Below are 24,940 nucleotides of genomic sequence, written 5' to 3' on the forward strand. Positions count from 1 at the left end.
TACAGGGAGAAATTTGAAAAGTACTGTAATATTAGTCTGAGCAGATTGCTCTGTGGCTATAGGCAAATTCTGACACTGGAAAGGAGAAGGGCATTTGAGAAAGGACTTGAAAGATGAATGGTATTTCAATGGACAAGGAAGTGAAAGAAATATTTCAAACTGAAAGAACCACATAAGGACCATATAGAGTTACTTGGTGTGCCCAGGCAATGATACAGCAGTCTGCTATGGCTAGAGAATACCGTCTCTGGAAATGAAGATTAGGCCAAAAGTGTATTTGGGAATGTCAGGAATTACGTCACCCAAAGGTTACTGATTTTGCTCATCAGTACCATTTCCTTCCCTCTTTTCCCATCTCTACCCAAACTCCTTCACAGCTGACAGTCCTATTACCAATAATTACCAATACTGTCCAATCAGGCAGTGGAAACGAGAGGGTTGATGGATAATGCAACTCCTCAGCCACACCACATAATTAATTTCAAAGGCATACACGTTTGGTACTTCATAATTCATTCTGCCTCAAGTAGTGTTTTGCAGAGAGCTTCCGTTTTTGTTTTTCTTTCCCACAAATTATTTGATTGCCAGGTTCATGATATCAGGGTTCTTTTTTTTTTAATTTTTTTTTTAACATCTTTATTGAAGTATAATTGCCTTACAATGGTGTGTTAGCTTCTGCTTTATAACAAAGTGAATCAGTTATACATATACAATATGTTCCCGTATCTCTTCCCTCTTGCATCTCCCTCCCTCCCACCCTCCCCATCCCACCCCTCTAGGTGGTCACAAAGCACCGAGCTGATCTCCCTGTGCTTTGTGGCTGCTTCCCACTAGCTATCTATTTTACATTTGGTAGTGTATATATGTCCATGACACTCTCTTACCCTGTCACATCTCACCCCACCCCCTCCCCATATCCTCAAGTCTATTCTCTAGTAGGTCTGTGTCTTTATTCCCGTCTTGCCACTAGGTTCTTCATGGCCTTTTTTTTTTTTTCCTTAGATTCCGTATATATGTGTTAGCATACTGTATTTGTTTTTCTCTTTCTGACTTACTTCACTCTGTATGACAGACTCTAACTCCATCCACCTCATTACAAATACCTCCATTTCATTTCTTTTTATGGCTGAGTAATATTCCATTGTATATATGTGCCACATCTTCTTTATCCATTCATCTGTCGATGGACATTTAGGTTGCTTCCATGTCCTGGCTATTGTAAATAGAGCTGCAATGAACATTTTGGTACATGACTCTTTTTGACCTATGGTTTTCTCAGGGTATATGCCCAGTAGTGGGATTGCTGGGTCGTATGGTAGTTCTATTTGTAGTTTTTTCAGGAACCTCCATACTGTTCTCCATAGTGGCTGTATCAATTTACATTCCCACCAACAGTGCAAGAGTGTTCCCTTTCCTCCACACCCTCTCCAGCATTTATTGTTTCTAGATTTTTTGATGATGGCCATTCTGACCGGTGTGAGATGATATCTCATTGTAGTTTTGATTTGCATTTCTCTAATGATTAATGATGTTGAGCATTCTTTCATGTGTCTGTTGGCAATCTGTATATCTTCTTTGGAGAAATGTCTATTTAGGTCTTCTGCCCATTTTTGGATTGGGTTGTTGGTTTTTTTGTTATTGAGCTACATGAGCTGCTTGTAAATCTTGGAGATTAATCCTTTGTCAGTTGCTTCATTTGCAAATATTTTCTCCCATTCTGATGGTTGTCTTTTGGTCTTGTTTATGGTTTCCTTTGCTGTGCAAAAGCTTTTAAGTTTCATTAGGTCCCATTTGTTTATTTGTGTTCTTATTTCCATTTCTCTGGGAGCTGGGTCAAAAAGAATCTTGCTGTGATGTATGTCATAGAGTGTTCTGCCTATGTTTTCCTCTAAGAGTTTGATAGTGTCTGGCCTTACACTTAGGTCTTTAATCCATTTTGAGTTTATTTTTGTGCATGGTGTCAGGGAGTGTTCTAATTTCATACTTTTACATGTAGCTGTCCAATTTTCCCAGCACCACTTATTGAAGAGGCTGTCTTTTCTACACTGAATATACTTGCCTCCTTTATCAAAGATAAGGTGACCATATGTGTGTGGGTTTATCTCTGGGCTTTCTATCCTGTTCCATTGATCTATATTTCTGTTTTTGTGCCAGTACCAAACTGTCTTGATTACTGTAGCTTTGTAATATAGTCTGAAGTCAGGGAGCCTGATTCCCCCAGCTCCATTTTTCATTCTCAAGATTGCTTTGGCTATTCGGGGTCTTTTGTGTTTCCATACAAATTGTGAAATTTTTTGTTCTAGTTCTGTGAAAAATGCCAGTGGTAGTTTGATAGGGATTGCATTGAATCTGTAGATTGCTTTGGGTAGTAGAGTCATTTTCACAATGTTGATTCTTCCAATCCAGGAACATGGTATATCTCTCCATCTATTTGTATCATCTTTAATTTCTTTCATCAGTGTCTTATAATTTTCTGCATACAGGTCTTTTGTCTCCTTAGGTAGGTTTATTCCTAGATATTTTATTCTTTTTGTTGCAATGGTAAATGGGAGTGTTTTCTTAATTTCACTTTCAGATTTTTTGTCATTAGTGTATAGAAATGCAAGAGATTTCTGTGCATTAATTTTGTATCCTGCTACTTTACCAAATTCATTGATTAGCTCTAGGAGTTTTCTGGTAGCATCTTTAGGATTCTCTATGTATAGTATCATGTCATCTGCAAATAGTGACAGCTTTACTTCTTCTTTTCCGATTTGGATTCCTTTTATTTCTTTGTCTTCTCTGATTGCTGTGGCTAACACTTCCAAAACTAAGTTGAGTAATAGTGGTGAGAGTGGGCAACCTTGTCTTGTTCCTGATCTTAGTGGAAATGGTTTCAGTTTTTCACCATTGAGGACAATGTTGGCTGTGGGTTTGTCATATATGGCCTTTATTATGTTGAGGAAAGTTCCCTCTATGCTTACTTTCTGCAGGGCTTTTATCATAAATGGGTGTTGAATTTTGTCGAAAGCTTTCTCTGCATCTATTGAGATGATCATATGGTTTTTCTCCTTCAGTTTGTTAATATGATGTATCACGTTGATTGATTTGCATATATTGAAGAATCCTTGCATTCCTGGGATAAACCCCACTTGATCATGGTGTATGATCCTTTTAATGTGCTGTTGGATTCTGTTTGCTAGTATTTTGTTGAGGATTTTTGCATCTATGTTCATCAGTGATATTGGCCTGTAATTTTCTTTCTTTGTGACATCTTTGTCTGGTTTTGGTATCAGGGTGATGGTGACCTCGTAGAATGAGTTTGGGAGTGTTCCTCCCTCTGCAATATTTTGGAAGAGTTTGAGAAGGATAGGTGTTAGCTCTTCTCTAAATGTTTGATAGAATTCGCCTGTGAAGCCATCTTGTCCTGGGCTTTTGTTTGTTGGAAGGTTTTTAATCACAGTTTCAATTTCAGTGCTTGTGATTGGTCTGTTCATATTTTCTATTTCTTCCTGGTTCAGTCTCGGCAGTTTGTGCATTTCTAAGAATCTGTCCATTTCTTCCAGGTTGTCCATTTTATTGGCATAGAGTTGCTTGTAGTAATCTCTCATGATCTTTTGTATTTCTGCAGTGTCAGTGTTTACTTCTCCTTTTTCATTTCTAATTCTATTGATTTGAGTCTTCTCCCTTTTTCTCTTGATGAGTCTGGCTAATGGTTTATCAATTTTGTTTATCTTCTCAAAGAACCAGCTTTTAGTTTCATTGATTTTTGCTATTGTTTCCTTCATTTCTTTTTCATTTATTTCTGATCTGATCTTTATGATTTCTTTCCTTCTGCTGGCTTTGGGGTTTTTTTGTTCTTCTTTCTCTAATTGCTTCAGGTGCAAGGTTAGGTTGTTTATTCGAGATGTTTCCTGTTTCTTGAGGTAGGCTTGTATTGCTATAAACTTCCCTCTTAGCACTGCTTTTGCTGCGTCCCATAGGTTTTGGGTCGTCGTATCTCCATTGTCATTTGTTTCTAGGTATTTTTTGATTTCCCCTTTGATTTCTTCAGTGATCACTTCGTTATTAAGTAGTGTATTGTGTAGCCTGCATGTGTTTGTATTTTTTACAGATCTTTTCCTGTAATTGATATCTAGTCTCATAGCGTTGTGGTCGGAAAAGATACTTGATACGATTTCAATTTTCTTAAATTTACCAAGGCTTGATTTGTGACCCAAGATATGATCTATCCTGGAGAATGTTCCATGAGCACTTGAGAAAAATGTGTATTCTGTTGTTTTTGGGTGGAATGTCCTATAAATATCAATTAAGTCCATCTTGTTTAATGTATCATTTAAAGCTTGTGTTTCCTTATTTATTTTCATTTTGGATGATCTGTCCATTGGTGAAAGTGGGGTGTTAAAGTCCCCTACTATGATTGTGTTGCTGTCGATTTCCCCTTTTATGGCTGTTAGTATTTGCCTTATGTATTGAGGTGCTCCTATGTTGGGTGCATAAATATTTACAATTGTTATACCTTCCTCTTGGATCGATCCCTTGATCATTATATAGTGTCCTTCTTTGTCTCTTGTAATAGTCTTTATTTTAAAGTCGATTTTGTCTGATATGAGAATTGCTACTCCAGCTTTCTTTTGATTTCCATTTGCATGGAACCTCTTTTTCCATCCCCTCACTTTCAGTCTGTATGTGTCTCTAGGTCTGAAGTGGGTCTCTTGTAGACAGCATATATATGGGTCTTGTTTTTGTATCCATTCAGCCAGCCTGTGTCTTTTGGTGGGAGCATTTAATCCATTTACATTCAAGGTAATTATCGATATGTATGTTCCTATTCCCATTTTCTTAAATGTTTTGGGTTTGTTATTGTAGGTGTTTTCCTTCTCTTGTGTTTCTTGCCTAGAGAAGTTCCTTTAGCATTTGTTGTAAAGCTGGTTTGGTGGTGCTGAACTCTCTCAGCTTTTGCTGGTCTGTAAAGGTTTTAATTTCTCCATCACATCTGAATGAGATCCTTGCTGGGTAGAGTAATCTTGGTTGTAGGTTTTTCTCCTTCATCACTTTAAGTATATCCTGCCACTCCCTTCTGGCTTGCAGAGTTTCTGCTGAAAGATCAGATGTTAACCTTATGGGGATTCCCTTGTGTGTTATTTGTTGTTTTTCCCTTGCTGCCTTTAATATGTTTTCCTTATATTTAATTTTATGTGTCTTGGCGCGTTTCTCCTTGGGTTTATCCTGTATGGGACTCTCTGTGCTTCCAGGACTTGATTAACTATTTCCTTTCCCATATTAGGGAAGTTTTCAACTATAATCTCTTCAAATATTTTCTCAGTCCCTTTCTTTTTCTCTTCTTCTTCTGCGACCCCTATAATTCGAATGTTGGTGCGTTTAATGTTGTCCCAGAGGTCTCTGAGACTGTCCTCAGTTCTTTTCATTCTTTTTTCTTTATCCTGCTCTGCAGTAGTTATTTCCACCATTTTATCTTCCAGGTCACTTATCCTTTCTTCTGCCTCAGTTATTCTGCTATTGATCCCATCTCGAGTATTTTTAATTTCATTTATTGTGTTTTTCATCGTTGCTTGGTTCCTCTTTAGTTCTTCTACGTCCTTGTTAAATGTTTCTTGCATTTTGTCTATTCTATTTCCAAGATTTCGGATCATCCTTACTATCATTATTCTGAATTCTTTTTCAGGTAGACTACCTATTTCCTCTTCATTTGTTAAGTCTGGTGTGTTTTGACCCTGCTCCTTCATCTGCTGTGTGTTTTTCTGTCATCTCATTTTGCTTATCTTACTGTGTTTGGGGTCTCCTTTTCACAGGCTGCAGGTTCGTAGTTCCCGTTGTTTTTGGTATCTGTCCCCAGTGGCTAAGGTTGGTTCAGTGGGTTGTGTAGGCTTCCTGGTGGAGGGAACTAGTGCCTGAGTTCTGGTGGATGAGGTTGGATCTTGTCTTTCTGGTGGGCACATCCACGTCTGGTGGTGTGTTTTGGGGTGTCTGTGGCCTTATTATGATTTTAGGCAGCCTCTCTGCTAATGGATGGGGCTGTGTTCCTGTCTTGCTAGTTGTTTGGCATAGGGTGTCCAGCACTGTAGCTTGCTGGTCGTTGAGTGAAGCTGGGTCTTGATGTTGAGATGGAGATCTCTGAGAGATTTTTGCCGTTTGGTGTTACGTGGAGCTGGGAGGTCTCTTGTGGACCAGTGTCCTGAAGTTGGCTCTCCCACCTCAGAGGCACGGCCCTGATGCCTGGCTGGAGCACCAAGAGCCTTTCGTCCACACGGCTCAGAGTAAAAGGGAGAAAAAGTAGAAAGAAAGAAAGAAAGAGGCTATAATATAGTGAAGTAAAATAAAGCTATTGTAAAGCAAAGCTATACAGACAAAATCTTACCCAGAAGCATATACATATACACTCACAAAAAAAGGAAAAGGGGAAAAATTAATATATCCTGCTCCCAAAGTCCACCTCCTGAATTTGGGATGATTCGTTGTCTATTCAGGTATTCAACAGATGCAGGCACCTCAAGTTGTTTGTGGAGTTTTAATCCGCTGCTTCTGAGGCTGCTGGGAGAGATTTCCCCTTCTCTTCTCTCCTCGCACAGCTCCTGGTGTTCAGCTTTGGATTTGGACCCGCCTCTGCGTGTAGGTCGCCTGAGGGCATCTGTTCCCCGCCCAGACAGGACAGGGTTAAAGGAGCAGCTGCTTCGGGGGCTCTGGCTCACTCAGGCCGGGGGGAGGGAGGGGTACGGAGGAGGCGGGGCGAGCCTGCGGTGGCAGAGGCCGGCGTGACGTTGCACCAGCCTGAGGCGTGCTGTGCGTTCTCCCAGGGAAGTTGTCCCCAGATCACGGGACCCTGGCAGTGGTGGGCTGCACCAGCTACCAGGAGGGGCGGTGTGGAGAGTGACCTGTGCTCGCACACAGGCTTTTTGGAGGCGGCAGCAGCAGCCCCAGTGTCTCACGCCCGTCTCTGGGGTCCGCGCTGATAGCCGCGGCTCGCGCCCGTCTCTGGAGTTCGTTTAGGCGGCGCTCTGAATCCCCTCTCCTTGTGCGCCGCGGAACAAAGAGGCAAGAAAAAGTCTCTTGCCTCTTTGGCAGCTGCAGACTTTTCCCGGTCTCCCTCCCAGCCAGCTGTGGTGCGCTAACCCCTTAAGGCTGTGTTCATGCCACCAACCCCAGTCCTCTCCCTGCGATCCAACCGAAGCTGAGCCTCAGCTCCCAGCCCCACCCGCCCCGGCGGGTGAGCAGACAAGCCTCTCGGGCTGGTGACTGCTGGTCGGCGCCAAGCCTCTGTGCTGGAATCTCTCCGCTTTGCCCTCCGCACCCCTGTGGCTGCGCTCTCCTCCGTGGCTCCGAAGCTTCCCCCTCCGCCACCCGCAGTCTCTGCCCGCGAAGGGGCTTCCTAGTGCGTGGAAATCTTTCCTCCTTCACAGCTCCCTCCCACTGGTGCAGGTGCCGTCCCTATTCTTTTGTCTCTGTTATTTCTTTTTTCTTTTGCCCTACCCAAGTACGTGGGGAGTTTCTTGCCTTTTGGGAGGTCTGACGTTTTCTGCCAGCGTTCAGTGGGTGTTCTGTAGGAGCAGTTCCACGTGTAGATGTATTTCTACTGTATCTGTGGGAAGCAAGGTGATCTCCGCGTCTTACTCTTCCGCCATCTTCTCTCCCCCCCCCCCCGATATCAGGGTTCTTGATGTGTGCCTGCATGTGTGTGCATTTAAAATAAGCTACATGAGGTTTACATAATTCTTCTATAAATGTGATGCTTATTTTTTACTGGATAATATATTTGTTTATTTCCTCATTCCTTTTATTTCAAATTCAGGTAATATATCAGTCAGGGAATCATAATTGACAACCCAGATGATTATTTGAATTAACTGATATGACATCAATGAAATTACTCCACATAAATTAGTAGTCAACCTATCTTAAAGTAAATGATATTATTTCACTAATTAGAGCCAAAAAATAATATGTGCTACAATTTATCTGTAGACATAGAATTTTTTCCTTTATATCATTTGCTTTCCTTTTGGCAGAAATTTTATCTTTACAGGCAGGTGACTTATTTGTTAAATTTATATGAGTATTAATTCAGCCTTATACTGAATCCACACTGAACAGAAATACATAAAATAAAATAAATGTATATTGAAATAAATATGATCCAAATTTCAAAGAATGTACCTTTTGAATCATAGCCAAATGGTCAGTAGACTGAGATTCTGCCAAATGAAAGTGGGCAGGGACTTTTACCAATTAAAGTGGTTGGAAAGGACCCAGAAGATTTTAGTTCTCTGCAAATGAAGTCTCGCAACTCTGATGATTAGTTATGCTGATTCAGTGTCCTACAACCGAATCAGTAAAGGGAGAACTCGTAGGAACATAACTGCTTTAGGCCTCATAGATTTTGGTCAGTACCTTATAGCATAGCAAATGGAACAAGGGAACCAAATTAGTGACTACTGATTGTAGTAGGCAGATTTCTAAAGATGTCCCCCCAAGATTCTCATCCCCTGGTTATTCAAACACTAATCTAGGTACTTCTATCAAAGGACTTTGCAGTTGTAATTAAAGTTACCAATTAGCTGATCTTAACATTGGAAGATTATCATCGACTGTTCAAATGGGCTGATGTAATTGCATGGTTCCTTAGGACCTTCTATGTACAAGACCATGTCATTTGCAAATAGAGTTTTACTTTCTGTTCCCTTTCTGACTGCCCTTTATTTCATTTCCTTGTCTAATTGCCCACCTAGAAACTTGGGTGCAATGTTGAATAGAATTGGTGATAGCAGATATCCTTATTTCCATTAGTGGAAAACTTTTTAAACTTTTACCATCAGGTTTGATGTTAGCTGAGGGTTTTTTGTAGATGTCATTTATCAGGTAAGCATGTTCACGTCTCTGACTAATACATGAAGTGTTTTTTATCCCGAGAAAGTGTTAGACTTTGTCAAATGTGTTTTCTGCATCTATTGAGATGATCATGTCATTTTGGGCCTTTATTTATATGGTGTTTTATAGTGATTAGTTTTCATATAGTGATTGGTTTTCATATGTTCAACCAAATTTGCATTCCTGGGATAAATTCTACTTGGTCCTGGTGAATAATCCTTTTTATATCTTTATGTCTTGCTTGATGAGGCTTTCCAGTATTTTGTTTAGTATTTTTACATGTATGTTAATCAGGGATATTGATCTATAATTTTCTTTTTTTTGATATGTTTGTGATATGTTTGCCAGGTTTTGATATCAAGGAAATAATGGCCTCACAGAATGAGTCGGGAAGTCTTTCCTCTTATAATTTGTGCAAGAGTTGGTGAAGTTAGTGTTAATTCTCTAAATGTTTTATAGAATTCACTAGTTCATCCTTCTGTGACTGAGAAGTTCTTTGTGGGGAGCTTTTTGGTTACTGATTCATTCTTTTGTTATCTATTCAGATTTTCTATCTCTACTAGAGTCAGTTTTGGTCCTGAATCAGTTTTTGTGTCTTGCTAGGATTTTTTTCATATTATCAAGGTATCTAATTTGTTAGCCTGCATTTGTTGATAATATTTCCTTATAATTCTTTTTATTTCTGTAAAGTTGGTAGTTCTGACCCTTGTTTCACTATTCATTCAGTAAATTGAGTTGTCTTCTTTTTTTTATTGGTCAGTCTAGTGAAAGATTTGTTAATTTTGTTGATCTTTCCAAAAACCAACTTTTGGTTTATTTAATTTTATTCTATTGGTTGTCTATTCTCTATTTGATTTATTTATGCTCTAATATTTACTATTTTCTTCTACTACTTGCTTTGGGTTTAGTTTGCTCTTCTTCCAGCTTTGTAAGGTGAAAGTTTAGATTGTTGATTTTAAAACTTTTTTTTAAATTTAATAATTTATAGCTATAAATTTATTTCTAAGCACAAATTTAACTGCATCTCATGCATTTTGATATATTGTATTTTCACAATGCTTCAAAATGCATGAGATGCAGTTAAATTAGTTATTCATCTCAAGTATTTTCTAATTTCTCTTCTGATTTTCACCTTTGACCCATTAGGAGTGTGTTATTTAATGTCTACATGTTTGCAAATTTCCTGCATTTCTTTCTGCTCTTGACTCAAATCACTCCATTGTAGCTGTAGAACATACTTGTATGGTTAACATCCTCTTAAATGTATTGAGACTTGTTTTGTGGCCTAAAATAAGGTCTTTCCTGGAGAACATTTTGTGTGCACAATAGAAGCATATGCATTTTGCTGCTGTTGGATAGAGGATTCCACATGTGTCTGTTAGGTCTAATTGGTTTATAGTGTTGCTCAAGTCTTCTATACCCTTACTGATCTTCTGTCTAATTGTTCTATTCATTCTGAAAAATGGGGTGTTGAAGTTTCCAACTATTATTGTTGAATTCTCTGTTTTCACTTTGATTCTATTAGTTTTTGTTTCTTATATTTTGGGGCTCTGTTTTTAGGTGCATATATATTTATAATTGTTATTTGTTTGATGTGTTGATTCTTTTCTCATTATAAATTGTTCTTTTATGTCTCTAATAACATTTTTATTGTGCATTAAAATATGTTTTTTGAATTTCCAGCTCTCTTTTAGTTGTTTGTATATTTTTTATATTTCTTTATTTTCAGCCTTTTTTTTTGTAGTTGAATTGTTGGCTTATGTTTTTATATAATATATCAACCTCAGACTTTTGATTGGAGACTTTAATCCATTTACATATAACATAATTACTGATAAGATAGGATTTACACCTGCTATCTGCTATTTGTTTTCTGTCTATGTCTTTCTTGTTACTCTGTTCCTCCATTACTGTTTTCTTCTCTGTTACGTATATATTTTCTATATGTATTATATATTGCATGTATATATATAATATTTTGAACTAGTTTACTGGATGCTTTAGGGATTACAACAATCTATGTTGGATTAGTACAATTTAATTGCAATAGTATTTAAGAAATTTGTCCTACCTAGCTCTATTCTCCCCACCTTTATGCTGTTATTGCCACAAATTGCATCAATATATTGCGTGCCCATCAACACTGAATTTTGAGTTTGATTTTTATCAAGTATAACAATCAATTATAGTGATTAGTTATTGATTTTATAATTTATATCTCTTTACTGATAGTCTCTACTTTGTAAGATATCATTCTCATGGTTTCTTAGTTCTTTAGACATGGTTTCCTTTAGCTCTTTGAAATATTTTAAATAGCTGATTTAAAGTCTTTTTTTCAGTAGGTCCAATGTCTGGGCTTTCTCAGAGACACTTTCGTTTGATTGTTTTTTTCCTTTGTATGAGTCACATTTTTTTGTTTCTTTGCATTTCTCACAATTTCTTTTGAAACATGGACATCTACAACAATATAACGTGGCAAGCGTGGAAATCTTTTTCCTTCACTTTTACAGTTTGTTGTAGTTTGTTGTATTTGTTGTTTTTTACTTTAGTGACTTTCCTGGAATAATTCTGTAAAGTCTTTATTCCTGTCATGTGTGTCCATTGAATTCTCTGCTTGGTCAGCTAAGTGGTCAGCTGGAAAGAGAGTTTCTTAAATTCCTGGAACCAGTAAATTTCCCAGTGTTTGTTGAGGGACTCTATTGTGGTGTATCTTCAATACTTACCTAGGCAGTTGATATCTCTGTCTTATTCTTCACTTCCTACCTTAAGAGAGCCTCAAAGTCAGCCAGAGATGAGAGCTTAGGGCCTTTTCAGGTCTTTCCAGAGCATGTGTACAGCCCTATGCATGCACGTGTCTCTATAGGTTTGCGGGAAGATGTTGGAGCATTTCAAAGCTCCTATGGGACATTTCAGTTTCCAGTTTTGCTTTAAGCTTTTGGTTAGTCTGTTGTTGGCCCCATATGTTATGTACTGCACCAAGCAACAGTAAAGTTAAAACACTTGAATTGTTTTCAACACATGCCTACTGTAAAGAGTCTATTTGCACTGGGCAATTTCAGACAGCCTTATAAGTGGTGTCTTTCAGGAAACACCAGACATATCAAATAATGATAATTATTTGATAATTATTTGGTAATGAGGTTTGAAAGAGTTTTAACTCTATTCTGCTCATTTCTGTGGTTGCCATGCTGCACCAGGAATGTGGGCTGCCATTTTTTATAGTTGCTGTGGAGCTGGAGAGTGGTGGGAATAGGGCCAAGTTAAAAAAAAAAAAGGAAAAGAACCCCCCCCCCAAAATTTACTGTTTTTACTGAGATTCAGTTATTTATTGAATAAAAGGTCTCCAGTTTGCCGTAAGCTTTACTGTGGCCATTTTTGCCAATATTTTCATTGCTTTTATTGAGGAGAAAAATTTCAGAGGTCTTTACATTGACATTTTTATTAATATCACTCATTTTTATTGCATATTTTATGATTCCCTAAAGTGATTCACCTAGCCCTTTATCACTGAAGCAGACTTAAATGTGTATGGCAGCATTTATTTACACATTGCTAGCAATTATAGGGGATTACTATTTGAGGGTATCCTTTGATACAGTTTTAACAAATATTATGTGCCTATGTCAAACTTGTTAGTTTAATGAACAGGAATGAGGCAAAACTTTATGATTCAATAAAAATGGAATTTAATAAATAGAAATTACCAACTTGAAGGAGTTTGTATCTAAGACTGTTATTTAACCTCTGTTATCTGAACTGAGCCATATTTCTGTCACAAATGAACACACTTTTCCTGTTCCAGAAGTTTTGACATTTTAACCTTTGCTTCAGGCCTTGGATCTTGTCACAATGATCCATTCCTGCAGCCTGATTTTTTTGGATATTATCTTACTGTTAAAATACTCAGTTTTTCGAGTTCCTTTGAGCCCATTGGTTACTCTACAGCATGCAATAGGATTTCTGTTTCTCCTGCTTACATTCATTCCCATTAATCACTTAGAACTTGGGAAATGGAGGAAAGGCAAGACTGCCTATCAGTAGTTGAAGAAAGTGAGACTGAAAATTCTACCTTATCTTTTCTAAGGATCAAGGTTGGTGGAATTCACTGCCAAAGTTATTGAATTAGCCCTCAAAACTTGATTCATGGTTTTTGTTGCTTTCATATTTTATATACTTCTGGGGTTTTACTCCTACATGCACCCAGCTACTAAGAAGAAAAAGCCCTTTAACATGAACTTTTAAGATTATAAATGAAATCATCCTGTCTTATTTTGTAATTTTAATAATTCTTATTTTGTAGCTTTAATAATTAACGACTTCACCACAAGGTGGTTTTAAATCTGTTTCAAAGATAGGCTATGCAGTTGCTTTTATTGATGCGGTAATAAAATGGGAATTTATGAATCATATGAACAAACTGAAATGAATATGGTAGAGATTAATAGGAGACATGTGATGAGGATGGTGTTGTGTGTATGTGTGGTATGATGTTACTAGGCTCCCTCAAGGACTAAGAGGGGTGTGTGGAGAGAATATTGAATACCTTTTTTTGTTTTTGTTTTTTTTATCAGCTTTGAAAGTCTCTTCTTGATGCTTAGAGCCAGCAGTAGGAGAGGATATCAGATGAGGGAATGGGCATATGGGAAAAACTTATGCTGCCAAGGATCTGCTTCTTTCTTTTATACTCATAGACCTGATAACTAAAGTCCTAGGGAAAGCAAGATAACTTTCTATAAGATGATGTTCTCTAAGGAACATCTCCAACTGTGAATTAAAGAACTTCTATACTCATAGGGAGCAAGGTAAAATTGAGTGTGCATTTGAAAGAATGCTATTGTCACTACATTGGAATTTAAATAAATAAATAAATAAAAAACAAAAAAACAAGTATTGCTATTGGGTGCATTTTGAATACTTTTTTACCCCATGAAAAGAAATCGTATTACTAGAACAAATGCTAAAGGATCTCAAGTTGTTTCTGAATTTAAAACTTTACTTTTTATGATAACCTGAAGGTTAACCTCATTTAATTTTTGACAAAATACAGAATAATTTACAGTGTCATAAAATGTGCCAGATGACATAGTTTGTATTTATAAAACACCTAGCTTAAATATTCATATAATTTATTATTTTATTGAAAATGCTGTTCTATTATTTAATAGCTTAATGTATCAATCTGATTTTTAAGACCAAACTTTCAAAAATAAATATGGTTAATTTAAGTGATTTCCTTGACAAATGAAAATAATTTTTACTGTATGTATGTATCACAAATGCTTTTTAGTAGCTGAGTATTTATAAACAGTAATTGAAGGCCTGTTGAATACTATTACCATTTATATTGCAAATAATTGTATTTAAACTGCAAACAATAAATCCATATGGCTTATTATGCTCGTTTGATTATTCACTTGCTTAGCATTTGCTTTCCCTGCTGAATATGAAGCAAGAGCAAACTAATGGTTGTCCACTTGTATCACCATGATACCAGCTCTTCATCTAAATTATATTTATAAAATTATTCCAGGTAGTACATTCTGAGAACAATTTTCTGTTATTGCAGGGACTTCAGTTATGCTTATGACTATGTTATATGCAATCATTAATGTTCTTTTCTGCTTCATTAGGGTACAATTTTGGAATAGCTGTAGGGAAGAAGAGGTTTTTTAGGTTTCATAATTTTACTATTGATTCTCTCAATGATGTGACAATAAAATTTGATTTCCAAGACAGCTTTCAAATACCAGTGAATAATTTGGGTAGGTATGCCATCATAATCATCATCAACATCATTTTTTCATTCTTTTTGACAAATAATGGCATACCAAATAGATGAGCAGGAAACAGTGGTTCCCATATTATACACTATAACCTTGTCAAGCATTGCAAAAAATCTATGAAAGCCCAGGGAATGTTCCACATTTATTTTATAGGCTGCTAAATAGTAAGTTGACCGGCATGGTCTGTACTGCAGCATACAGAAGAGCATCGGGACTCAGTATCCTTTTCCATAGTCCTGGCAAAAGCTGGAACTATTTGATCCAATTCTTTCCAGAGAAAAACAACAAAATAGGATCTCTTTTGAATTCTTCATTGAATTACTTATTTTGGTGGGCAGTCCCAGTATAATGTTTTCCCTGGATATCATCTTTGCTGGGTTATAACTTTCTAAGTTATGAGATGAATTTGGTCATGGACTACAGCCCATAACAGTGTTTTAGGGAGTATACTCACAATTAGTTATTTTACTGGGGAATATATTGAAGTAACAATATCAGCCAGACCATTTGCAAAAATAAATGGTACGGTTAAATATTTCATTCTTTAAACAAAAATATATTGACCCAATGTGGATATAGGCCTGAATTATTGCCTGGTGTATTAAATAAGTTTACCAGTGATGGCTCTGCATCTAACACACTGACCCTTGTTTTTAACAGCTCACTTCCTCTCATTGGTCTCTAACGTGGATTCTCCTTCCTCAAACTTACGAAGCAGAGTTTTTCTTTCCACAAATAACCAACATGCTTGTCAGGTATTTGAAAGCACACAGCATTTGAATTACTTTCCACATTTGGGAACTTCTTTATTATAATTATTTGGACATTCATTATTTTTCACAGATTACATTTTATTACTTCTCCAGCCGGATGAATGGCAAATTAACAGTTGGCTTTCAAACTACCTGTGGTGGTCCTACACAGCATTTATGGCAAAGCACGGCTGGGCTCCAAAATCAGTGGGAGAGGACTGTCCTCAAAATCCAGAGCCCCCAGAGATTTCAGGTATGCACGTTGTATTTTCTGTGTTTGAAGGAAAAACGATAAAGTATAGAGGTTTTGCACCAGGTGAATTAAAAGCAGGATGATTAATCATCCCAGTTGTCTGAGGACTGAGGAATTTGCCAGAACTTTAAGTGCTGAAACCAAACAGTCAGAAAATTGGGATGGCCAGTCACCCTAAAGGACAATTTTAAAAAGTTTTAAATTTATGTATCAAAACTAAGGTTGTTATGTATTAACATATATTGATATATAAGTAAAATATGACCTTCTAATACTCTTCCTAATTTCTTGAATCCCTCCACTTTTCTTAAAAACTCTCACTATTCCAATCCTCTCTTTTTTTTCATTTCTTATTCTTAAGAATCACTTCCCTTCCAAAGTTTTCTCATGCTTTTGAAAGAACGGTACTATCTTAGGTAATGAGGAAATAGACAGTTTGATTTAAATACTAATTCCAAATGCTGTTGAAGTGGAATCATTGTCATATTCATTTCATGGTGAAAGTCAAATTATTCAATACAGCCTTTATTTTCCAAAATAAATTTTAGAATTAAAACCAATGCAAGCCTATAAAAGACAAACTTATTTATGCAGCCTAATAAAACTTATGGATGGTGGAAATTATAATCTAATAATTATTATGGGAGTTCTTGGAAAAGTATTGCCCACTTTAACATTTTGGACAGCCAAGCAAAATTTTCCAGTAAAAATGGGATCCTAAAGCATTTTATTCTGAACGAATTTGCTTTTTTTTTTAAAAAAAATCTTTATTGGAGTGTAATTGCTTTACAATGGTGTGTTAGTTTCTGCGGTATAACAAAGTGAATCAGCTATACATAAACATATATCCCCATATCTCCTCCCTCTTGCGTCTCCCTCCCAACTTCCGTATCCCACCCCTCTAGGTGGTCACAAAGCACCAAACTGATCTCCTTGTGCTATGTGGCTGCTTCCCACTAGCTATCTGTTTTACATTTGGTAGTGTATATATGTCCATGCCACTCTCTCACTTCGTCCCAGCTTACCCTTCCCCTTCCCTGTGTCCTCAAGTCCATTGTCTACGTCTGTGTCTTTATTCCTGTCCTGCCCCTAGGTTCGTCAGAACCTTTTTTTTTTTTTTTTAAGATCCCATATATATGTGTTAGAATGCGACATTTGTTTTTCTCTTTCTGACTTACTTCACTCTGTATGACAGTCTCTAGGTCCATCTACCTCACTACAAATAACTCAATTTCGTTTCTTTTTATGGCTGAGTAATATTCCACTGTATATATGTGCCACATCTTCTTTATCCATTCATCTGTCACTGGAAACTTAGGTTGCTTCCATGTCCTGGCTATTATAAATAGAGCATTGTGGTACATGACACTTTTTGAATTATGGTTTTCTCAGGGTATATGCCCAGTAGTGGGATTGCTGGGTCGTACGGTAGTTCTATTTTTAATTTTTAAAAGACTCTCCATACTGTTCTCCATAGTGGCTGGATCAATTTACATTCCCACCAGCAGTGCAAGAGGACTCCCTTTTCTCCACACCCTCTCCAGCATTTACTGTTTCTAGATTTTTTTATGATGGCCATTCTGACTGGGGTGAGGTGATACCTCATTGTAGTTTTGATTTGCATTTCTCTAATGATTAGTGATGTTGAGCATACTTTCATGTGCTTCTTGGCCATCTGTATGTCTTCCTTGGAGAAATGTCTATTTAGGTCTTCTGCCCATGTTTGGATTGGGTTGTTGGTTTTTTTGAAACTGAGCTGCATGAGCTGCCTGTATATTTTGGAGTTTAATCCATTGTCAGTTGCTTCATTTGCAAATATTTCCTCCGATTCTGAGGGTTGTCTTTTCGTCTTGTTTATGGTTTCCTTTGCTGTGCAAGAGGTTTTGTAAATTTCATTAGGTCCCATTTGTTTATTTTTGTTTTTATGTCCATTTCTTTAGGAGGTGCATCAAAAGGGATCTTGCTGCGATTTATGTCATACAGTGTTCTGCCTATGTTTTCCTCTAAGAGTTTTACAGTGCCTGGCCTTACATTTAGATCTTTAATCTATTTTGAGTTTATTTTTGTGTATAGTGTTAGGGAGTGCTCTAATTTCATTCTTTTACATGTAGCTGTCCAGTTTTGCCAGCACCACTTATTGAAGAGGCTGTCTTTTCTCCATTGTATATTCTTGCTTCCTTTATCAAAGATAAGGTGACCATATGTATGTGCGTTTACCTGTGGGCTTTCTATCCTGTTCCATTGATCTGTATTTCTGTTTTTGTGCCAAAGCTACTGTCTTGATTACTGTAGCTTTGTAGTATAGTTGGAAGCCATGGAGCCTGATTCCTCCAGCTCCATTTTTCTTTCTCAAGATTGCTTTAGCTATTAGGGGTCTTTTGTGTTTCCATACAAATTGTGAAAGTTTTTGTTCTAGTTCTGTGAAAAATGCCATTGGTAGTTTGATAGGGATTGCATTGAATCTGTAGATTGCTTTGGGTAGTAGAGTCATTTTCACAATGTTGACTCTTCCAATCCAAGATCATGGTATCTCTCTCCATCTGTTTGTATCATCTTTAATTTCTTTCATCCGTGTCTTATAGTTTTCTGCATACAGGTCTTTTGTCTCCTTAGGTAGGTTGATTCCTAGGTATTTTATTCTTTTTGTTGCAGTGGTAAATGGGAGTGTTTCCTTAATTTCTCTTTCAGATTTTTCATCATTAGTGTATAGGAATGCAAGAGATTTCTGTGCATTAATTTTGTATCCTGCTACTTTACCAAATTCATTGATTAGCTCTAGGAGTTTTCTGGTAGCATCTTTGGGATTCTCTATGTATAGTATCATGTCATCTGCAAGCAGTGACAGTTTTACTTCTTCTTTTCTGATTTGGATTCTTTTTATTTCTTTTTCTTCTCTGATTGCTGTGGCTAAAACTTCCAAAGCTATGTGTTGAGAGTGGGCAACCTTGTCTTGTTCCTGATCTTAGTGGAAATGGTTTCAGTTTTTCACCATTGAGAATGATGTTGGCTGTGGGTTTGTCATATATGGCCTTCATTATGTTGAGGTAAGTTCCTTCTATGCCTACCTTCTGGAGAGTTTTTTTTAATCAGAAATGGGTGTTGAACTTTGTTGAAAGCTTTTTCTGCATCTATTGAGATGTTCGTATGGTTTTTATTCTTCAATTTATTTATATGGTTTATCACATTGATTGATTTGCATATATTGAAGAATCCATGCATTCCTGGGATAAATCCCACTTGATCATGGTGTATGATCCTTTTAATGTGCTGTTGGATTCTGTTTGCTAGTATTTTGTTGAGGATTTTTGCATCTATGTTCATCAGTGATATTGACCTGTAGTATTCTTTTTTTGTGACATCTTTGTCTGGTTTTGATATCAGGGTGATGGTGGCCTCGTAGAATGAGTTTGGGAGTGTTCCTCTCTCTGCTATATTTCGGAAGGGTTTGAGAAGGATAGGTGTTAGCTCTTCTCTAAATGTTTGATAGAATTTGCCTGTCGAGCCATCTTGTCCTGGGCTTTTGTTTGTGGGAAGATTTTGAACCACACTTTCCATTTCAGTGCTTGTGAATTGTCTGTTTATATTTTCTATTTCTTCCTGGTTCAGACTTGGAAGGTTGTGTTTTTCTAGGAATTTGTCCATTTCTTCCAGGTTGTCCATTTTATTGGCATATCATTGCTTATAGTAATCTCTCATGATCCTTTGTATTTCTGCCGTGTCAGTCATTTTTTCTCCTTTTTCATTTCTAATTCTGTTGATTTGAGTCTTTTCCCTTTTTTTTTTCACACACACACACTGTATTTGATTTTTACAAGAGATAACTAAACTGACACCAAGCATCGTAAATGGATGACCACAACAAATGCAGCAATGATTGCAATTACCAAACACGAAACACACTCATACTATGTCATAATATTGACATTCAGTCCAGCAATCCTCCACTGTAACAGCTCCTTTACTTTGCAGTGAAAATTGATTTGTATATTTTTTGCCTCTGAGTCCTTGTGGGATTTTTTTTTTATTCAAACAGAAAGTCACAAAAATTATAATCATCCTCATCAGTTCACTCAGTCCCATGTAATTAATTTTTTTTTTCATCTTGATCTTTTGTTAGCACTTTTATGAATTCATCAGTTTTCGATTAGAGTTCTGAAAATGGTTAATCATTCGGTTCAGCAGTATAGTCAGTTACCAGAAACCTGTACTTGTCAGAGTCTTTTCCATGAATTCCTTGAAGATGAAACAGTTTTATAGGAACATTTTTGCAAAAGCATCAGAGTATACCCAGAACTGTCTGCAAATGACAAAAGACTTAAAAATGACCACAGTTAAAGATTTGATGAAAGTTCATAATAATGCAGTTGACAAGGAAATTTAGTTATTTCTGAGATATACATTTTAAAGTAATAACTAGAATTATGACTTATAATATTATACCAGAACATATAAGATTTTTAGAAATTTCATGTAATGTCTGAAACATTTACATTAACATATTTCCATACAAATAACCGAAAGAAAGTTTAGTATTAGTTGGTGTTTTTTGTTGTTTGATTTTTTATACTACAGGTTCTTATTAGTCATCAGTTTTATACACATCAGTGTATACATGTCAGTCCCAATTGCCCAATTCATCACACTACCACCCCCACCACCCCACCGCTTTTCCCCCTTGGTGTCCATACATTTGTTCTCTACATCTGTTTCTCAACTTCTGCCCTGCAAACCAGTTCATCTGTACCATTTTTCTAGGTTCCACATACATGCATTAATATACGAGATTTCTTTTTCTCTTTCTGACTTACTTCACTCTGTATGACGTTCTCTAGATCTATCCACGTCTCAACAAATGACTCAGTTTCGTTCCTTTTTATGGCTGAGTAATATTCCATTGTATATATGTACTGCAACTTCTTTATCCATTCATCTGTCGATGGGCATTTAGGTTGCTTCCATGACCTGGCTATTGTAAATAGTGCTGCAATGAACATTGGGGTGCATGTGTCTTTTTGAATTATGGTTTTCTCTGGGTATATGCCCAGTAGTGGGATTGCTGGATCATATGGTAATTCTACTTTTAGTTTTTTAAGGAACCTCCATACTGTTCTCCATAGAGGCTGTATCAATTTACATTCCCTGCAACAGTGCAAGAGGGTTCCCTTTTCTCCGCACCCTCTCCAGCATTTGTTGTTTGTAGATTTTCTGATGATGCCCATTCTAACTGGTATGAGGTGATACCTCATTGTAGTTTTGATTTGCATTTCTCTAATAATTAGTGATGTTAAGCAGCTTTTCATGTGCTTCTTGGCCATCTGTATGTCTTCCTTGGAGAAATGTCTATTTAGGTCTTCTGCCCATTTTTGGATTGGGTTGTTTGTTTCTTTAATATCGAGCTGCATGAGCTGTTTATATATTTTGGAGATTAATCCTTTGTCCGTTGATTCGTTTGCAAATATTTTCTCCCATTCTGAGGGTTGTCTTTTGGTCTTGTTTATGGTTTCCTTTGCTGTGCAAAAGCTTTGAAGTTTCATTAGGTCCCATTTGTTTATTTTTGTTTTTATTTCCATTACTCTAGGAGGTGGATCAAAAAAGATCTTGCTGTGAATTATGTCAAAGAGTGTTCTTCCTATGCTTTCCTCTAAGAGTTTTATAGTGTCCGGTCTTACATTTAGGTCTCAAATCCATTTTGAGTTTATTTTTGTGTATGGTGTTAGGGAGTGCTCTAATTTCATTCTTTTACATGTAGCTGTCCAGTTTTCCCAGCACCACTTATTGAAGAGACTGTCTTTTCTCCACTGTATATCCTTGCCTCCTTTGTCATCGATTAGTTGACCATAGGTGTGTGGGTTTATGTCTGGGCTTTCTATCTTGTTCCATTGATCTGTGTTTCTGTTTTTGTGCCAGTACCATATTGTCTTGATTACTCTAGCTTTGTAGTATAGTCTGAAGTCAGGGAGTCTGATTCCTCCAGCTCCGTTTTTTTCCCTCAAGACTGTTTTGGCTATTAGGGGTCTTTTGTGTCTCCATACAAATTTTAAGATTTTTTTGTTCTAGTTCCGTAAAAAATGCCATTGGTAATTTGATAGGGATTGCATTGAATCTGTAGATTGCTTTGGGTAGTATAGTCATTTTCACAATATTGATTCTTCCAATCCAAGAACATGGTATATCTCTCCATCTGTTTGTATCATCTTTAATTTCTTTCATCAGTGTCTTATAGTTTTCTGCATACAGGTCTTTTGTCTCTCTAGGTAGGTTTATTCCTAGGTATTTTATTCTTTTTGTTGCAATGGTAAATGGGAGTGTTTCCATAATTTCTCTTCCATATTTTTCATCATTAGTGTATAGGAATGCAAGAGATTTCTATGCATTAATTTTGTATCCTGCAACTTTACCAAATTCATTGATTAGCTTTAGTAGTTTTCTGGTGGCATATTTAGGATTCTCTATGTATAGTATCATGTCATCTGCAAACAGTGACAGTTTTACTTCTTTTCCATTTTGTATTCCTTTTATTTCTTTTTCTTCTCTGATTGCCGTGGCTAGGACTTCCAAAACTATGTTGAATAATAGTGGTGAGAGTGGACATCCTTGTCTTGTTCCTGATCTTAGAGGAAATGCTTTCAGTTTTTCACCATTGAGGATGATGTTTGCTGTGGGTTTGTTGTATATGGACTTCATTATGTTGAGGTAGGTTCCCTCTGTGCCCACTTTCTGGAGAGTTGAATTTTGTCGAAAGCTTTTTCGGCATCTATTGAGATGATCATATGGTTTTTATTCTTCAGTTTGTTAATATGGTGTATCACATTGATTGATTTGCGTATATTGAAGAATCCTTGCATCCCTGGGATAAATCCCACTTGATCATGGTATATGATGCTTTTAATGTGTTGTTGGATTCTGTTTGCTAGTATTTTGTTGAGGAATTTTGCATCTATATTCATCAGTGATATTGGTCTGTAATTTTCTTTTTCTGTAGTATCTTTGTCTGGTTTTGGTATCAGGGTGATGGTGGCCTCATAGAATGAGTTTGGGAGTGTTCCTTCCTCTGCAATTTTTTGGAAGAGTTTGAGAAGGATGGGTGTTAACTCTTTTCTAACTGTTTGATAGAATTTACCTGTGAAGCCATCTGGTCCCAGACTTTTGTTTGTTGGAAGATTTTTAATCACAGTTTCAATTTCATTTCTTGTGATTGGTCTGTTCATATTTTCTATTTCTTCCTGGTTCAGTCTTGGAAGGTTTTACCTTTCTAAGAATTTGTCCATTTCTTCCAGGTTGTCCATTTTATTGGCATAGAGTTGCTTGTAGTAGTCTCTTAGGATGTTTTGTATTTCTGCATTGTCTGTTGTAACTTCTCCTTTTTCATTTCTGATTTTATTGATTTGAGTCCTCTCCCTCTTTTTCTTGGTGAGTCTGGCTAATGGTTTATCAATTTTGTTTATCTTCTCAAAGAACCAGCTTTTAGTTTTATTGATCTTTGCTATTGTTTTCTTTGTTTCTATTTCATTTATTTCTGCTCTGATCTTTATGATTTCTTTCCTTCTGCTAACTTTGGGTTTTGTTTGTTCTTGTTTCTCTAGTTCCTTTAAGTGTAAGGTTTGATTGTTTACTTGAGATTTCTCTTGTTTCTTGAGGTAGGCTTGTATAACTATAAACCTCCCTCTTAGAACTGCTTTTGCTGCATCCCATAGGTTTTGGATCGTCGTGTTTTCATTATCATTCGTCTCTAGGTATTTTTTGATTTCCTCTTTGATTTCTTCAGTGATCTCTTTGTTATTTAGTAGTGTATTGTTTAGCCTCCATGTGTTTGTATTTTTCACAGACTTTTTCCTGTAATTGATATGTAGTCTCATAGCATTGTGGTCGGAGGAGATACTTGATACGACTTCAATTTTCTTAAATTTACCAAGGCTTGATTTGTTACCCAAGATATGATCTATCCTGGAGAATGTTTCATGAGCAATTGAGAAGATAGTGTATTTTGTTGTTTTTGGATGGAATGTCCTATAAATATCAATTAAGTCCATCTTGTTTAATGTATCTTTTAAACCTTGTGCTTCCTTATTTATTTTCATTTTGGATGATGTGTCCAGTGGTGAAAGTGGGGTGTTAAAGTCCCCTACTATGATTGTGTTACTGTCGATTTCCCCTTTTATGGCTGTTATCATTTGCCTTATGTATTGAGGTGCTCCTATGTTGGGTGCATAAATATTTACAATTGTTATATCTTCTTCTTGGATTGATCCCTTGATCATTATGTTGTGTGCTTTTTTGTCTCTTGTAGTAGTCTTTGTTTTAAAGTCCATTTTGTCTGATATGAGAATTGCTACTCCAGCTTGTTTTCATTTCCATTTGCATGGAATAACTTTTTCCATCCCCTCACTTTCAGTCTGTATGTTTCCCTAGGTCTGAAGTGGGTCTCTTGTGGACAGCACATGTACGGGTCTTGTTTCTGTATCCATTCAGCCAGTCTATGTCTGTTGGTTGAAGCATTTAATCCATTTATATTTAAGGTAATTATCGATATGTGTGTTCCTAGTACCATTTTCTTAATTATTTTGGGTTTGTTATTGTAGGTGTTTTCTTTCTCTTTTGTTTCCTGCCTAGAGAAGTTCCTTTAGCATTTTTTGTAAAGCTGGTTTGGTGGTGCTGAATTCTCTTAGCTTTTGCTTGTCTATAAAGGTTTTACTTTCTCTGGCAAATCTGAATGAGATACGTGCTGGGTAGAGTAATCTTGGTTTTAGATTTTTCTCTTTCATCACTTTAAATATGTCGTGCCACTCCCTTCTGGCTTGCAGAGTTTCTGCTGAAAGATCAGCTGTTAACCTCATGGGATTCCCTTGTATGTTATTTGTTGCTTTTAGTTTAGTGCTTTTAATATTTTTTCCTTGTATTTAATTTTTGATAATTTGATTAGTATGTGTCTTGGCATGTTTCTTTTTGGATTTATCCTGTATGGGACTCTCTGTGCTCTCTGGACTTGATTGACTATTTCCTTACCCAAGCTAGGGAAGTTTTCAACTATAATCTCTTCAAATATTTTCTCAGTCCCTTTGTTTTTCTTCTTCTTCTGGGACCCCTATAATTTGAATGTTGGTGCATTTAATGTTGTCCCAGAGGTCTCTGAGGCTGCCCTCAATTCTTTTAATTCTTTTTTCTTTATTCTTCTCTGTGGTAATTATTTCCACTATTTTATCTTCCAGGTCACTTATCCGTTCTTCTGCCCCAGTTATTCTGCTATTGATTTCTTCTGGAGAATTTTTAGTTTCATTTATTGTGTTGTTCAC

At 36.7% G+C, this 24,940-nt stretch overlaps 1 protein-coding gene across 1 annotated transcript in view; it reads left to right on the forward strand.

Annotated features, from left to right (window-relative positions):
* The window catches only part of MALRD1 (MAM and LDL receptor class A domain containing 1), a 620,077-nt gene that overhangs the window by 30,526 nt on the left and 564,611 nt on the right, over window positions 1–24,940 (forward strand). Inside the window, exons 4-5 of the mRNA XM_068545334.1 lie at window positions 15,306–15,400; window positions 15,489–15,650. Of these exons, the coding sequence (XP_068401435.1) occupies window positions 15,306–15,400; window positions 15,489–15,650 (257 nt within the window). The remainder of the gene's footprint in view (window positions 1–15,305; window positions 15,401–15,488; window positions 15,651–24,940) is intronic.

This window comes from Eschrichtius robustus, chromosome 1 (assembly GCF_028021215.1).
Source record: "Eschrichtius robustus isolate mEscRob2 chromosome 1, mEscRob2.pri, whole genome shotgun sequence".
Classification (NCBI taxonomy): domain Eukaryota; kingdom Metazoa; phylum Chordata; class Mammalia; order Artiodactyla; family Eschrichtiidae; genus Eschrichtius; species Eschrichtius robustus.